The 16,088-nt window shown below is 32.4% G+C and overlaps 2 protein-coding genes across 9 annotated transcripts in view; both read right to left on the bottom strand.

Annotated features, from left to right (window-relative positions):
• sdk (sidekick cell adhesion molecule) overlaps window positions 1-12,656 on the bottom strand; it is a 315,853-nt gene extending 303,197 nt beyond the window's left edge. For 6 of the 7 annotated variants that reach the window (XM_076409053.1, XM_076409055.1, XM_076409051.1 and 3 more), the window contains exon 1: window positions 12,148-12,394. In XM_076409053.1, coding sequence (XP_076265168.1) covers window positions 12,148-12,244 — 97 coding nt within the window. In that variant the 5' untranslated portion in view covers window positions 12,245-12,394. Of the gene's footprint in view, window positions 1-12,147 lie in introns of all 7 variants that reach the window. The other variant, XM_076409057.1, reaches the window with a different exon arrangement.
• A 1,375-nt stretch (window positions 12,657-14,031) lies between these two features.
• Window positions 14,032-15,059, bottom strand: LOC143199338 (small ribosomal subunit protein uS8A). 2 transcript variants are annotated; one of them, XM_076409091.1, is made up of 3 exons: window positions 14,957-15,059; window positions 14,337-14,637; window positions 14,032-14,162 (listed from the first exon to the last, which is right to left on the bottom strand). In XM_076409091.1, exons 2-3 carry the CDS (start codon window positions 14,633-14,635, stop codon window positions 14,069-14,071), a joined length of 393 nt encoding a protein of 130 aa, XP_076265206.1. In that variant the 5' UTR covers window positions 14,636-14,637; window positions 14,957-15,059; the 3' UTR covers window positions 14,032-14,068. The 2 variants fall into 2 exon arrangements, with proteins under 2 accessions (XP_076265206.1, XP_076265207.1); XM_076409092.1 differs by having other exon boundaries at window positions 14,851-14,985.
• Between the last annotated feature and the right edge of the window lie 1,029 nt (window positions 15,060-16,088).

Below are 16,088 nucleotides of genomic sequence, written 5' to 3'. Positions count from 1 at the left end.
AGTACCAAAAATTTAATGAACCTTTAAGATTAAATTTTTGGTGCTTAAAAATCTAGATTTTAAAGGTTTAGTTTTTAAAAGTTTCGTTACTTAATCTTAAAGGTTCGATGTATCGATATTTTCCCTACTCGTTCCTTCTCGAATAGACATCGCCGTCGGGCGCAAAAAAAGCGCGCGCCGTAGCCCGTAGACGGTTAGGATGAACGGCGATCCGAGCATAAAGCAACATTAAAAACCTGAATGGGACACGACAACTGCCGAACTGCATATGTAATGAGGCACTCCAGGACGGATTTGGATCTGATTTGTATTCAATCGTTACGTAACGACGAAAAACAGCCATCGATTCGGTATCCTGAATCGATGCTGCATGCCATACAGACGAGCGGCTGTGCTACGCGGACTCTCCCGAAAGTATTCGGTGTTTGCATACATTCTGATACTATTTTTAACTTTAGAAGGCATTTCTCCATTATTTTATACACCTGTTTGTAAACGATGTCCATGTGGATGAGTCTCCTGGTCTAAGTTTTCATCATCAGTCAGAATACAACACCGAAAACTATGATTTTTTAACTTGGGACGTGATTTGGTAGCCATTTCCCTTCCTTCTGAAACCTTCCTAGCACATCTGAACATCATCATAAGGTGTCTAAATGTTCTTTGACAGTTTCTAACTATCTATTACTAAAGTATATATCTCATTATTCTCCTAGCAGTCCTAACTTCCCATATTACCTTGACCTGTGTTGTGTCCTTTCCAAATAAGTTATCTTCTGGTGATTCCATACCATATTGATGCCTGTTTTTATTTCTTTACTTCCCATCCTATCCGGCTTTATTACAACCCTGACTCTTCTGATACATTAAACTTCTTTCTTGGCTTTCATTACTTTCTGTTGTTCCATTACTTGTTATTCCATCTCAATTTGTATACTTCTGACTCTTAGTATCATATTCTATCTATTGACAGTTACTTATTATTTCGTTCATTATTGGGCTAAATTCCCACCTTATCTTAGTCCTAATTGAATTTTGAACGCTTTTTATTCCATGTAGTCTGCAATGACGGCATTTGTATTTATCCTCTATATTTCTTGAATTTCTCACAATTTTATTACTTACGCCTCTTTGTTCTAGTATTATTTATAGTGTTTCTCTTCTTACTCCGTCAAATGCCTTTCCAAAACCAATAAACGCTAGGTAAATCTGTTTATAACTCAATAATACTAAATTGAAAAATAGTAACAGATATCACTGATCAAAATATATGCAAGCGCGTAATACATTAGAATATTATAAATTTGTTTTTCAGAATTGACGATCATCTAAACTACAGGCACTTTGAAAACTCAGTTTTGACAATGTTTTCAGAAAATATGATTATTATTAACATTATTGGACAAATGTTAACCTTTTAAATTACAAAATTCACTCATCAACTGGTTTTTATTATCGAAAGATAAGATAATGAATACACCACAATTTAATAGAAAATATTCTTTCTCAAAATGTCCACTTTATACCACTGTTTTATTTGACCAAAGACCACAGGGTATAAAAATATACCCAAAGAATTGAAATAAACTGAATCAAAAGGACCATTCCAGAAATCATTAGTCACCCTTCTTCAAGAGAATACATTTTGAAATTTGGAGAAATACATTTACAATTTACGTCAAAAAATGTTAATTATTTATCACAGTAGTATAAAAGTAGTAAAAAAGTTAAGTGAATATAGAGTCTTTGTTAAGCACTGTGTCGATTTATTAGAATTTAATAATGATATTCTATAAACTAAAAGCTTTATATATTTAAACTAGCGACCCGCCCCGGCTTCGCACGGGTGCAATGCTGATACTAAATTAAATACACTACAGAAAAAATATGAACGTTGTATATAAAAACATAGCGGCCCGCTCCGACTTTGCACGGGCATAAAATATATATGCCTATGTCACTCAATGAAAACATGATTAAAATCGATCCAGTATTTTTGGTTCATTCATTACTGCCCTTGGCCTGCACGCATTAAATTTGGAGTAAAACAATTCCTCTTCCCCTATACTTACTATGAAGATTTCCTGCTATCTTTGGAATATCTAAATTCATACAATTTTTATTACATTACACATTTTTAAACGCAAATTTTAAATTTGTAATATCTCCGAAAATATTTGTTTAATTTACATGCTGTAAGGAACCATATTGATCTATATTAATTGCACACTGTATTTAAGGTACTTAATTCGATAAGGATTAATGCCGTATTGCTTAAAATAGCTTCGTAAATAAGCCATTTTCTCACGTAAAAAGTAAACAATAAAAATGGTTAATGTGGGTTATCCCTAAAAGATAAACATATACCATCGCGGACTTTTTTGTAGACCTTTTTATGGTGTACAATACTGTAGTACATTAATTTGATCTAACTCGTAGGGTTAGGCAGCGTTTTTGCTAATTGCTAAATAAGCCTAAAAAAATAGGTTAATTTACGACATCACGTTAGAAACCTCTAAAATTAGCAATGTTGCCTTAGTATATTATGCATGTATTATACATATAAACCTTCCTCTTGAATCACTCTATCTATTGAAAAAAACCGCATCAAAATCCGTTGCGTAGTTTTAAAGATTTAAGCGCACATAGGGATATAGGGACAGAAAAGGCGACTTTGTTTTATACTATGTAGTGATATCTTCATATGAAGAGAGTAACACAATAGTGACTTGACAAAACATTGACAGACTTTTTTTTAATTAACCTAAAACAAAATGATGACAAATATATGCAAGTAAATTAATACATTATATCAAGACTAAAAAAAGAAGGAAGAGAGTTGGCGCAATTGGGAATAAACAATTAAAATAAGCTAATTCAAATCATTACCAAAGTCACCTTACAAGTACATACAAATGTTAAATTTACCTTTATTATTGTCTTGAAATTAGGAAAATATTTTATTCATATTTTACACCACCACACTTTCAACATTTATACTGAACATATTAGAGATCCCAGATAACAAAAAAACCATCTCAATTCAACGAACATAAAAACTGCCTCAAGCTCACTTTTATAGAGGCCACTCCATAAAGACAAGAGAGTCGTAAGTGCCATATAATAAACCATAATATGCAGAAACAGCACACAATCCAAGGGTTTTATTGGTAACGTTATTGTCCCATAGTCCTAAATAAAATTGACATGAAATTCATACATGAAGGTATGAGATAAAACATTGTCGCAACGAATAGTATTAATATTACTGGTACATGTACATTTTTATATCCTTCTATAAGGAAGGCGTTTCTTTGTTTGTATAAACTTGTAAGTGTTTTTTGGTAAATAGTTTTTCACATAGTTTTGCCTGATGAATCAAGTGACATCTGTGCTAGTGATTTCGGAGAAATAGAGACAGTAAATTTGACGTCGAAGTAAAATTACCTAAAGTGTATAAATACGAATAAATTGATTAAAGGCAAACTGCATACAAGTAACACCTATAACCAAGTGATTTTGGAAGATCAGATCACATGAAAAAACCCTGACTAACCCGCCGTTTTCACCTGATATTATTTCCTCCGACTACCACTTGTTTCAAAGTCAAAAATTGAAGACGTAGCTAGCGAAAACCAATATATTTATTTAATAACAGGTCAATTGAAAAGTTCCCTGCTGATGAAAAGACCTATGTGTCAGGTCACCGATTAAATCCATGTGTTTTTTGGTTAGCCCTAACCCTCAAAAGGTGGGTGCATAAATTTGACAGCTGTCGGATCATTAGTTTGTGAATAATAGCATTTTGAGTGAAGCAACTTTTGTTATTGTGAAAAAAATGGATAAAAAGGAATTTCGCGTGTTGATAAAATATTGCTTTTTGAAGAGAAAAAATACAGTTGAAGCAAAAACTCGGCTTGATGCCGAGTTTCCGGACACAACCCCAGGAAAATAATCCATCAAGGATTGGTATGCTAAGTTTAGACGTGGTGAAATGAGCACCGAAGACAGTGAACGCAGTGGACGCCCAAAAGAGGTTATTACCGAGGAAAACATTTAAAAAATCCACAAAATGATTTAAAATTATTTTAAAATGATGACCGTAAATTGAAACTGAATGAAATAGCAAACACTCTAAAGATATCAACTGAACGTGTACATCATATCATTCACGAATATTTGGCTTCAGAAAGCTCTGTGAAAAGAGGGTGCCGCGCGAGCTTTCTTTTGACTAAAAACAACGACGAGTTGATGATTCGGAGCAGTATTTGAAAATGATCAAGCGTAATAAACCCGAGTTTTTGCTTCGATATGTGACAATGAATGAAACATGTCCATAATTTCATTCCGAAGTCCAATCGACAGTCATCCGAGTGGACTGCATACGATGAAACCGCTCCAAAGCATAGGAAAATGCAACAATCGGCCGGCAAGGTTAAGGCGTCTGTATTTTGGAATGCGCATGGAATAATTTTCATTGACTACCTTGAAAAAGGTAGGACCATCAACAACGACTATTACATAGCGTTATTGGACCGTTTGAAGGACAAAACCACCAAAAAAAACGGCCGCATTTGAAGAAAAACAAAGTGCTGCTTCACCAAGACAATGCACCGTTTCACAAGTCAGTGAAAACGATGGCAAAAATCCATGAATTGGGGTTCGAATTGCTTCCTCATCCACCGTATTCTCCAGATCTGGCCCTCAGCGACTATTTCTTGTTCTCAGATCTCAAAAGAATGCTCGCTGGAAAGAAATGTTCGTCGAACAGGTGATCGCTGAAACTGAAGCTATTTTGAAGCAAAGAACAAATCGTACTACATAAATGGCATCGAAAAGTTGGAGGGTCGCTATAATCAGTGTATCACCGTTGAGGGGAATTATGTTGAATAAAAAAACTAACTTTGCCAAAAAAATGTGTTTTACTATGGTAGCCCGGGGACTTTTCAATTGACCTGTTACTTAATAAAATACATGGCACCTATTTCGTCAAATAAATCGTCAAAAAGGCCTCGGAACACTAAGTTAATCAATGGTGACGAATAATTGTATGTTGACAGTGCGAGAAACCCTAAGAAGTTTTAGTAACAACCCGGTATAAATGATTCCGTAGTCGAATGCAGAAACAGACTAGAATATTCATCAATGCGCAACGAGTCACATTTAAAATATTCGATGTTAACAAGGCTGACCGTTAAGTTCGCGGTGATCAATAGAATGATGAACTTCCCAGAACCGCTATAATCGTAAATTTCCAACCTTTCAAAGTCCACAACTCTCGATTAGAAAAATGCGATTTTAGTCGAACCACGATGAATCGTGTTCTAATATCTTTAATGAATTATATACCTCTAATATATATATATACCATCTTCAGTATGTAGATGTAGAGATACTAACATCTCATATCTCAAACAAATTTTATTTGTAGATTTCTAATGATATTTCAAACATATACGGTTTTGTTTTGACTACAAATTAATCTAAAATCTGTATGTAAAGGCTGTATGTACATATATAGTATATTCAAAGTTTTTTTGTACATACGTCATCAAGATATTTAATGTATTGCCGGCCGCAATTTGTAAATTCGTTTTAGAATCAGACAATATTTTCCGTCTCACTTTATTCTTATTAAAAAGAGACAGAATGCTGTCTGGTTAGTTCGAACACGTAAAGCCTGTCAAAGTCGTCCACTGGTTGTCAGAGGTATGCAAAATTCTTGAAAGCAATAGCGATAAGAGGTTATAACTCTAACCTATAAACTATTGTGGCCGTATAATGAACTGTATAATATCATATAATGAAAAGCGAATTTTAAAAAAATTGTGGATTTATCTTAATATTATCTAAAAATTTAATTAATTATTCTTCATTCAAGTTGAATATGAAGATATGAAGTTTTATGTTTCAAAAATATTTCACTAGTTCAGATCGATGCAGCATACCTTGGCTGGCACACGGCTTCGAAAGGCTTAATTACTATATACTGTCCGAATCACTCTCAATATATGCCTTTCTAAAGTGAAAAATGATCAAAATACTTATAAGCACTTAATATGTAAATCCACTGAGTTGTTTCAGGGAAAAAAAACCCAAAAAAGTTGTTAAAAACGAGACCAACCCAATCGAATTCTTATAAAGATGGTATTTATATTGTAGGTGAAAAAAAAATACCACCCAATATCACAGAATCACCGGAAACGGCCACCAAAAACTCCGCATCTTATTGCATCATCGACACACGTGTCACGAACACATTTCCTATACAGAAAAAAAGGCGCACGAACCATCTACTTTATAATTAAACCATCAGGAGTCCGTAAAGTTCATATTATGACCGAGTAAACACCATTCTCGGGCTACTAGTTCACAGAGCCATCGATTTATTTACGTGCATCACAGCTCTAGCACAAAACCGCGCTGAAAATTGAAAATAAACACGGACTGAATCTAGCGTGATTTTACTATATCCCACGTACTCGATATGAGATGAAAAGAGCTTATAATAGCCGGGATCCGGGGCCAGGTGCGGAAATATATGAGAAGGGAAGGAGGAAGGAGATTGTTTATAATCAACGAGTCCAATATACGGACGAATATACGATAGGATGGTGGTGAACGATGGAAACCACAATATGACAAGGACCAAGGAAAATATGGTTAATCATCTACGATTAAAGACTATATTTTAAGGGGTATTTCAGTTCAGAAAATTGAAAAACACAATTTCCACACTTTTTTATGTTTGAATTTTTTATTTAAAAAAAATGTATGAAGATTTGAACAATAATGGCAGCAAAATACTTAAAAATATAACTGCCCTAGAACTTATAGATTTTAAGATATATGACATAAACAGAAATTTATTCATTTTTGCAAATATGCTTTTCACTGCATAACATAAAAACTAACTGTGGTATAAGAATTGTTAAACAACCATTCGATTCAGCGTAAATTTCTTCATAATCTCTGTAATTTTCATTGCCCTATGATGACTGGAACAGAAGTGGCAGCAAAATACTTGGAAATGGTTAAAAATCGCCAATTTTCACGACTATATACATGAAAATGCCGAATTTTGATATCCCTCAGTTCAAACTAAAAACCTCAAAAAATATGTATTTTGGAGTGAAAAAAAACGAAAATTCACATAAAACTGCCCTAGAACTTATAGATTATAAGATATATGACATAAACAGAAATCTATTCATTTTTCGCAAATACAATTTTCATTACATAACATAAAAACTAACAGTTGTATAAGAATTGCTATACAACCATTTGATTCACCGTAAATTTCCTCATAATCTCTTTAATTTTCATTGTCCATAAAAATAGCAAAATTTCACGACTATATACATAAAAAAGTGCCAAATTTTGGCCCTTTAAATATACTTAAAAACCTCAAAATATATGTATTTTGGGATGAAAGAAACGAAAATCCATATTAAACTTCTCTAAAATATATAGCTATTGAGATATGCGACATAAACAGATATCTCTTTTTCATTAGTTAATTTTAAGAACAAAAGTTGTACAAAATTTATTATACAACCATTCGATGCAATATAAAATTCTTTATAATCCCTGCAATTTTTAATAATCTGCGATAGTTTGAACAGAAATTACTATTTACTTCTATTCTATGACTATGGAAATAATGGCAAAAAACTTCGGACAAAAGAAAAGAAAATCCATATTTAAACTACTACAGAGTTTATAGTATTTAATATATGTAATAGAAAGAAATCCAAACTCAAAAACTAAAGGTAGTATAAAAACTATTTTACTACCATTCGATTCAATGTATAATTATCTATAATCACTGCAATTTTCATTAACCTGTTACTATTTGAACGAAAATGGCAAGATCAAGATAAGACTTGAACAGAATTTTTATTAGTATTGATACATAATAGAAGACTTTCTCACCTCCCAGATAATTGTTAAGATATGCGACATTAACAGAGATACACTTGTTTTGAAAATATACGTTTACTGTTGGTTAACCAAAAGAAAGTTTCTGAAGGAACTTTGAACAACGGTGCTTCAGCGATAAATAATAGTAGACTTTCTCACCTCCCAGATAATTTCAAAAATATGCAACATTAACAGAGATACACTTTTTGAAAATATACGTTTTCTGTAGTGAAGTAAAGAAGGTTTCTGAACGAATTTTCATCAACGGTGAATTAAGGATAGATAATAGAGGTATAAATGCAAAAAAAGGAAGTTTTACAGCATCAGTGTGATTAATTTACTGATATTTTAGGATGGATACATGGTCCTCCGTTGAAAAGTGTGTAAATTTCAAGCCCCTTTTCGTTACCGTTACTCTATCGCCGATAATTTTAAACAAAACGTTACCTTTTCCCTAATATCACCCAAATACATAATCGGTATATCAGCCTACCTTTCCCCCCCGTGTTTGTTTTCAATTTTCGACGTGCCGTTTGGCATTGGCAGAGTCATATACGAAAATAAACCGCGGCGAACCTACGGGACCGCGGCGGGGCGGCGGAGGGTTTCGGCTGCCGGCGTGTTTATTCGGGCCAGGACTTAAGGGGTCATAATTCGAACTTTATGGGCTCTTGATAGTTTAATTACGAACTAGGCGGTCTGTTTTTTCTGGCGTTGTTGGGTATGAGTGAGGGCGTGACATAAATCGACACAAATTGGATTGGCTTCCACGTTTTCTTTCCGGGGCCAGATGCTTTAGTTATTTGGGAATGAGGATGATCCTTTACTTGTTTCTAACATCTTATTTTGTTACTTCTACTATTCTTTAAATTTCGCGGAGATGTTGATCTAGTGATCAATGGAAGAACTAAAAATCCATCATTCTCCAGATCTAGAGTCAAAATCTAAACATCTATGGAAAAGGATGATCGAACAGACCAACCGGGACCACTCTGTCATTTATAATATTTTAATTTTTTAAATAAATCGTAATTAGACGGTACCAGGTCCGGACTATATGTTAACTTGCGATATTTATAAAAAAGTAATTATGAATGAATTTTATGATAGTAAACCTTCATAATTAGTTTTCTTAAATATTCTTAAGGACTTAAATCCGGACCTTAACATGTAAAAGGTGCCAATTTTTTTACCATTCAGATGAAGACAAAATTCTGCAAATATATGTATTTTGAGGCAAAATTATGATAATTACAGGAATTATAAAGAATTTTGTAATGAATCGAATGACAGTATAATAAATTTTATACAACCTTTAGTTTTTAAGTTACACAACGAAAAGAATATTTTCAAAATATCAGTGTATTTCTGTTTGTCACATATCTTTAAAATTATAAATCCTAGGGGAAATTTAATATGGATTTTCGTTTATTTCGACCCAAAATACATATATTTTGAAGCTTCTAACTTTATCTGAAAAATAATCAATTTTGGTATTTTTTCCATATATATAGTCGTGAAAAATTGCGATTTTTGGCCATTTTCAAGTATATTGCTCTCATTTCTGTTCAAATAATCGCAGATTAATGAAAATTACAGGAATTATAAAGAATTTTGTAATGAATCGAATGGTAGTATAATAAATTTTATACAACCTTTAGTTTTTAAGTTACACAACGAAAAGAATATTTTCAAAATATCAGTGTATTTCTTAATATGAATTTTCGTTTATTTCGACCCAAAATACATATATTTTGAAGCTTCTAACTTTATCTGAAAAATAATCAATTTTGGTATTTTTTCCACATATATAGTCGTGAAAAATTGCGATTTTTGGCCATATTCGAGTATATTGCTCTCATTTCTGTTCAAATAATCGCAGATTAATGAAAATTACAGGAATTATAAAGAATTTTGTAGTCAATCGAATGACAGTATAATACATTTTATACAACCTTTAGTTTCATCGCAGTATGAAAAAAGAGACGGTTTTCAAATTCACCTTACAGTTCTATTATTGTAACACACAAGCACAAAAGGATACTTTTCTCGTACGCTTACTGACAATACTTTGATTATCTATATAGCGACAATATCTATTTTCATATACTGAATCATTCAAAGACCTTTTTGGCAAAACAAGACGAAATAACAACAATACTCAAATTAGATCAGTTGCTTAAATATAAAGAAACTGAAAATAACATGAAACAAAAACATGATCTAAAAAGGCAATACAAAGCCAAATTTATATCAAAAAAACATGTCAGCCAAGAGGCACTAAGGTCATAAGCTAAATGTAAACAACATATGGCGCCAGAAGGAAACAAAATCCCAAAAATATGTCAGAAGGAGGCAACAAAAGCCCAAGCAATGTCAAGACAACGCGTCATTATCACAAAACACTAATAGTGTCAAAATAATAAGAAACAAGAAGAAGAAAGTTGAAACAACCGAATGAATCATCAGCAGACCTGACATCTGTATTCAGCATCTCGATTATTGATTCTAAACTAGTTTCGCAGGGACCTCATTATCTTTCTTTGAATAAAAATTAAAATCATCAACGATTATTCGGATTATTCAACAATTGCATCATCACTATAGGAAAAAAAGAAACGGTTTTTAAACTCAGCTTATAGCTCTTTTGTTACCACACACGTCTTTATACGCTAGCTGACGGTACTCTGGTTATCCATACAACGACAATATCGATTTCCATTGACCGAAGCTACCTGAACACTGTAATTTCCTAAGAAAACAAGTCCAATGACCTCTGTCTGCGATGAAGCCCGCACCAATCAGTGACGTTGTGGATGACTCGATACTTCTCAGGTTCTCTAGAATCCCCACATCCTAAGCAGAAAGGTACTTAACCGAACCGAAGATTTCAAGCAATCGTCCAGAATATTGGAGTAATTTATCAGATAAAGCTTTGCCAACTTGATAAAAATACAAAAATATTCCCAACTGATAGACATGTAATTAAAAAAGACTTATAGGCTCAACAAAAACAAAATATAATTAATTATCGATAAAAATAAAGAAAATCAACTCAAAACAAAACATTTTTCATTCAAAAATTTGCTCAGATATAATTTAAATTAAAAAACACCAATATCAAGAAATTCAATTTTACCGCCCACAATACAAATATTATTACACAAGTTTTAACATACCAGTTAAAACTGTGGTATAAAAACAATTAGCTTCAGGTATTTAAAAACGTAAATTCCTTATGAGCCATAAAGCTGACCACATAAAAATAAAATATTTTCAGCACTATTCACCCTATGTGATTCATTCCTGATGAATCCCCAAACTCGCCATGCATATTTGTGTATGAAAGCCTAAATTCTAAACAAAAAAACAACAAATATTTTATGTAGCACTTACATAAATAGATCAACACGCCAGAAATTTTAACATATCTCGGTAGGCCATTACTATATCTAAATCTACATAAAAACAAGTATAATGACCTACTTAGAGACATAGCGTACATTTCAGGTCATGAATAATGTCGAAACCTTAGTCGAAGTACACTAGGAGCACGAAATCCTTTTTTAATATCTCGATATGTTCTCGTTAAACCACTCGGAGTGACTTTAATCAAATGTCTATTGATTAAAATTATATGTTTTCCTTTTTATAATGTTTTTTTTTAATTTCATACCCAAAATAGAAGCGGCAATAAATTTTTGGTAAAGTTAAGACGGTACGGTATCGAAACGTTTTTGCCTGTTTACGTTAAATTAACCCGAGCAATCACGGTAAGTTCGTCAAAGGGAACAACTAGCGGATAAATTTAACGGTACGAAACAATACCGAGGGAAAAACAATAAGTCTAATGCCGTGACGTTATACGGAATCTAGCTAATTAAGGGCGGGAAGTTCTAAATGCGAAGAAAACGGCTCCGAGCACGGAAAGCCGGAAAAAGCTTTGATATTTTCCTCGTAAAGTACCCGGCGATGTAGCGTTTGGGCCGACGTTAAGGTTCACGCAACGGGACTAATAAAATTCTACGACAAAATAACCAGAAAACGGGCCCGGCTTTAATAAATACGGGATTAATAGACTGCGGTGGGTCCACTTTAAAACGTTTACCCGCAAAAATTAAACGATACATTTTTCTGATTTGATTGGTAGAAGTTTTGACAGTTGACAAGACAACAAATATTTTAATTTTCGACCAACAAAACAAATTAAAATACTAAACCTACCTGCTAAAACGGCCTGTTTCGATAAACTGACGATTAAAAAATAAAATCCAACAATTCCCAGGTTCCACAATTTCAATGTCCTACGTTGTTCTTCCATGTTGATTAACGTATACCTGAAGAACTGCTATGTTTACATACAAGCCAAGGTCGACGTTAACCGTAGGTTTTTTAACATAACAATTCACTCATCGCACGAGAAAAGTCCCCCGAACTCACTTTCATACAACGAAACACCAGAAAATCCGGAAACAACACTGTGCACTGGTCGCAAAAGTTCGACAAAGTTATAATGACACCTGTGGATGCGTTCGCTCTACGGTCGTTCGAAGTTCTACCTTTTGACACAACAGCCTCCCATGATCATTTCCGTGACACAATAAGACACCGTACGCGACAGTCGATTCGAAATTAACAATTTGCGATTCGGATTCGTTATTATTTCCCTATTATAAATGGAATTTATTCGAGAGACAACTGTTCAGCGCGCGCTCAGCCACGGCACACGTCGCGCAAAATGCAACTTTCCGAACTGCATGTTTCTGTTGAAAAGTTTGCCGCGCGTGCGCCACAGGTACGAAGGCGAATGACCAATGAGGCATTTGGACGCCGGCGGCGCTACCTAACGGCCAGGTACGCGAACTAAATTCAAAAAATGACAACAAAACAGTGGGAGAAGCACGTGGCCTAGGGTTCCAGTGGCGTAACGCTAGGGAAAGTTGGATCTTTATATTAAAATACAAAATATAATGAATAACTTTATTCATATCAGATTCGGTATAAAATGCATTAAAACCTAATAAATATAAAAACCTGCATGTAATCAATGTGGTAAGTAAGCTAAAAACAGATCAAAAACTTATCTTATTTACAGAATATTCGGTAGGTGACCTTTAGACAATGTTACGTTTTAACAGAATTGGTATACCATTTATTCCAAAGTTCTAATAGAAAATTGTAAAGGTTTTAGATTGACTAATCATAGTAACCACTTTTATGGAATAAATTATAATTTTATTTCCAGTTTAATAGTAATAAAATCATCTTTCTTTCATATATATTGAATATGCTGCCAATTTATATTCGCTAAACTCACCAAGTAATTCCTTAATTGGAACGAGACATTCCATTTGAAGCAAAAGACTACAATTTTTTTTAAATAGAATTAAAGATAACTAAATTAAAGATTATTAAATTACATGTTGTGTATGTAATGGTGAATAAACCAACTGATATCTGTTTTTAAAGAAACAAAACCAAAAAAAGTAGTCTGCTTACCACTTTTAAAATAAAAACATGTTCTCCATCCCTCTGTACATTCCACAGTATAGTTACAGAAACACAAAAGTAATTTTTACACACTTAAAAATGAACATCCGAATCAGATTATAGAAACAGATAATTAATAACTACAAATGTTCTTTGTGACAACAGTAGTGATTGAATGCCAATATAAGAATCTTCTAATTGCATTATAGTTATTTACCTTTTGAATAATCATAGTTAATGAACTCAAGGACTGCCCAAAATCATCTTAAATGATGTTAATCAGGAGAAATCAACAACCACGTTTCATGGTTCTGTGCTGATATCACAAGATAGGTTTAGTCACCAAGAAATTCAACAGGTTAACTTTTTTCTTGATTAACAAACTGAAAAATTAATATCTCACAACAGCATTTTCAATAAAAATACTTAACAGTTATACATATATAAGACACTGCTTTAGTTAGATCCCCAAGATTGCCAATTAAAATAAAAAGTTTCTACAAACCTCCATGCCAAACAAATTATAAATAAATGTACTTTAGATTAAAAGAAGACTCATCGAGAAATTAATAAACATTAATAAAATACCTTAATATTTATTGGAAAAAAACAAGTGAGTGTCTTACATTAAAAAATTTATTGTAAATAATTTACATTAGAAGAAGAAACCTAGGATTTTTCCTCCAAGATGTTTCTTCCTAGCTTCCTCGTGGTCCATTATTCCTCCACTGGTAGTTAATACTACATATCTGCAATAAAACATTTACAATTAACATAATAACTACATTTAGATTCTATTAAGAATTCGTATAAAAATAGGGACATGCAGACCCTTAACACTTTAATAAATTTTAACTTTAACATTATACCAGATGATAAAAACAACATAACAAATCATAACACCAAATTATGATTGAACTTACCCGAACTGTCTAGATGGTAGAAGGTTATTTGTCCATTTTTCAATGTGTGTAATTGGAACGTCAAATCTAGGCGAAATTACACCACATTTATTCAATCTACCAGTTAAATTCACTACAATCTTCCCACTTCTGTGATCATCAACGATTTCAAATTCACCAATGTACCCATGTTTCATCATTACTGTAAGGAATTTAACAATGACTTTGGAACAGGGACGAATAAGGACCTGTCGCTTTCCACGTTTTTCAGCATTGTTTATAGATTTGAGGGCGTCACTTAGTACATTCATGCGAACCATGGCTAAAAAGAAAGAATGAACAAAATTACGCATATACGCCAAATAAACAATTTTGATGAATTACTACTACTACATAAGCTACATTACTGATAAAATAATAATAATAAATACAAAAACCTGAGAAACTACGCCAACAACTTCACATGTAATATTGTCAACAAAGCTTAAGAGGTTAGAAGATATTGTCAAAACTTTATGGTATATTTCTATTTTACCTATAAATTTTACACACAAACTGTTAACAAAATCACACAGGGCGTAGGTTCCAGATTCGATATATAGCACCAAATAGAATAGATGGCTTCTATTTTCTGAAATTACCTGCGATTTGTTTTGGACGTAACCAAAAAAATCTATCAACTCTAAAGGAACAGCCAGAAAAGAGATTGAGTTTTCGAAAGTGGCGTAGATGTCACTTTTGTCGTTGTGTATATGTAGTTGCATGAGTACAGAAAAATTCTTTATTTATTCCCAATTGAATATTAATATTAATTTAATTCAACTAACAATAAATCCGTATAAATATATAAATCGTATTAGTTAAAAAATCATGATGCCTTATTCGAATATAAAGAAGAAAGTAAAATATACTGCATGTTATATATATGATATTGAAAAACAAAATTTGTTTTTTTAAATAGTTGTCTGCTGTCATAAATTCATATTAATGAAATAAATAGTTTATATTATTTTTATATAAAGGTAAATGGATGTTTTATATAAATGTTGAGTATATTTTATCATATAAATTTGTTTACCGTTAATGAATCTTAATTTAGGAATAACCTTTTCATAAAATTGTACTTTATAATTAAGACAGTTATTAACGTATTATATCATAGAACTTTGTCAACATAACATGGCAAAATTAAACAATTATTTAAAATTTGTTTACGATTATATTTTTTTCACTTACATAACTTAAATAGAAATTAGACAATAGGTCTAATAGTTATTAAATTTGTACAAAAAAAGTTTTATTATTTATAGAAACTTAAAGTAGTAAAATGTTTCCTTTAAAGTCAGATTTGAAATGCATTTTATAGCATTTAATTTTAACTTATTTTTTGCAGTGCATTATAACAATTGCAGGTGTTTATTTTAAAAAATCAAAAATAAACAATAGATGATAGAAATTTCATTGTCTGATAAATTATAAAACAGGTTTTAACATATTCTGTAAATCAACATAAAATGACAATAAGGTCAATTGAAAAGTCCCCGGCCTGAGACATAGCTATGGTTATCCCCATAGAAAAAGGTATCCTTAACCCTCAAAAAATGCGTGTATAAATTTGACAGCTGTTGTATCATTAGTTTGTGAGTTGTAGCAAGTTCTGTTATTGTGAAAAAATGGATAAAAAGGAATTTCGCGTGTTGATAAAATATTGCTTTTTGAAGGGAAAAAATACAGATGAAGCAAAAACTTGGCTTGATGCCGATTTTCCGGACA

Source organism: Rhynchophorus ferrugineus, unplaced genomic scaffold (assembly GCF_030347505.1).
Source record: "Rhynchophorus ferrugineus isolate W39M unplaced genomic scaffold, kcgeb_rfMv2 rfM7, whole genome shotgun sequence".
NCBI lineage: Eukaryota > Metazoa > Arthropoda > Insecta > Coleoptera > Curculionidae > Rhynchophorus > Rhynchophorus ferrugineus.
This window is presented reverse-complemented; position numbering and strand designations above follow the sequence as displayed.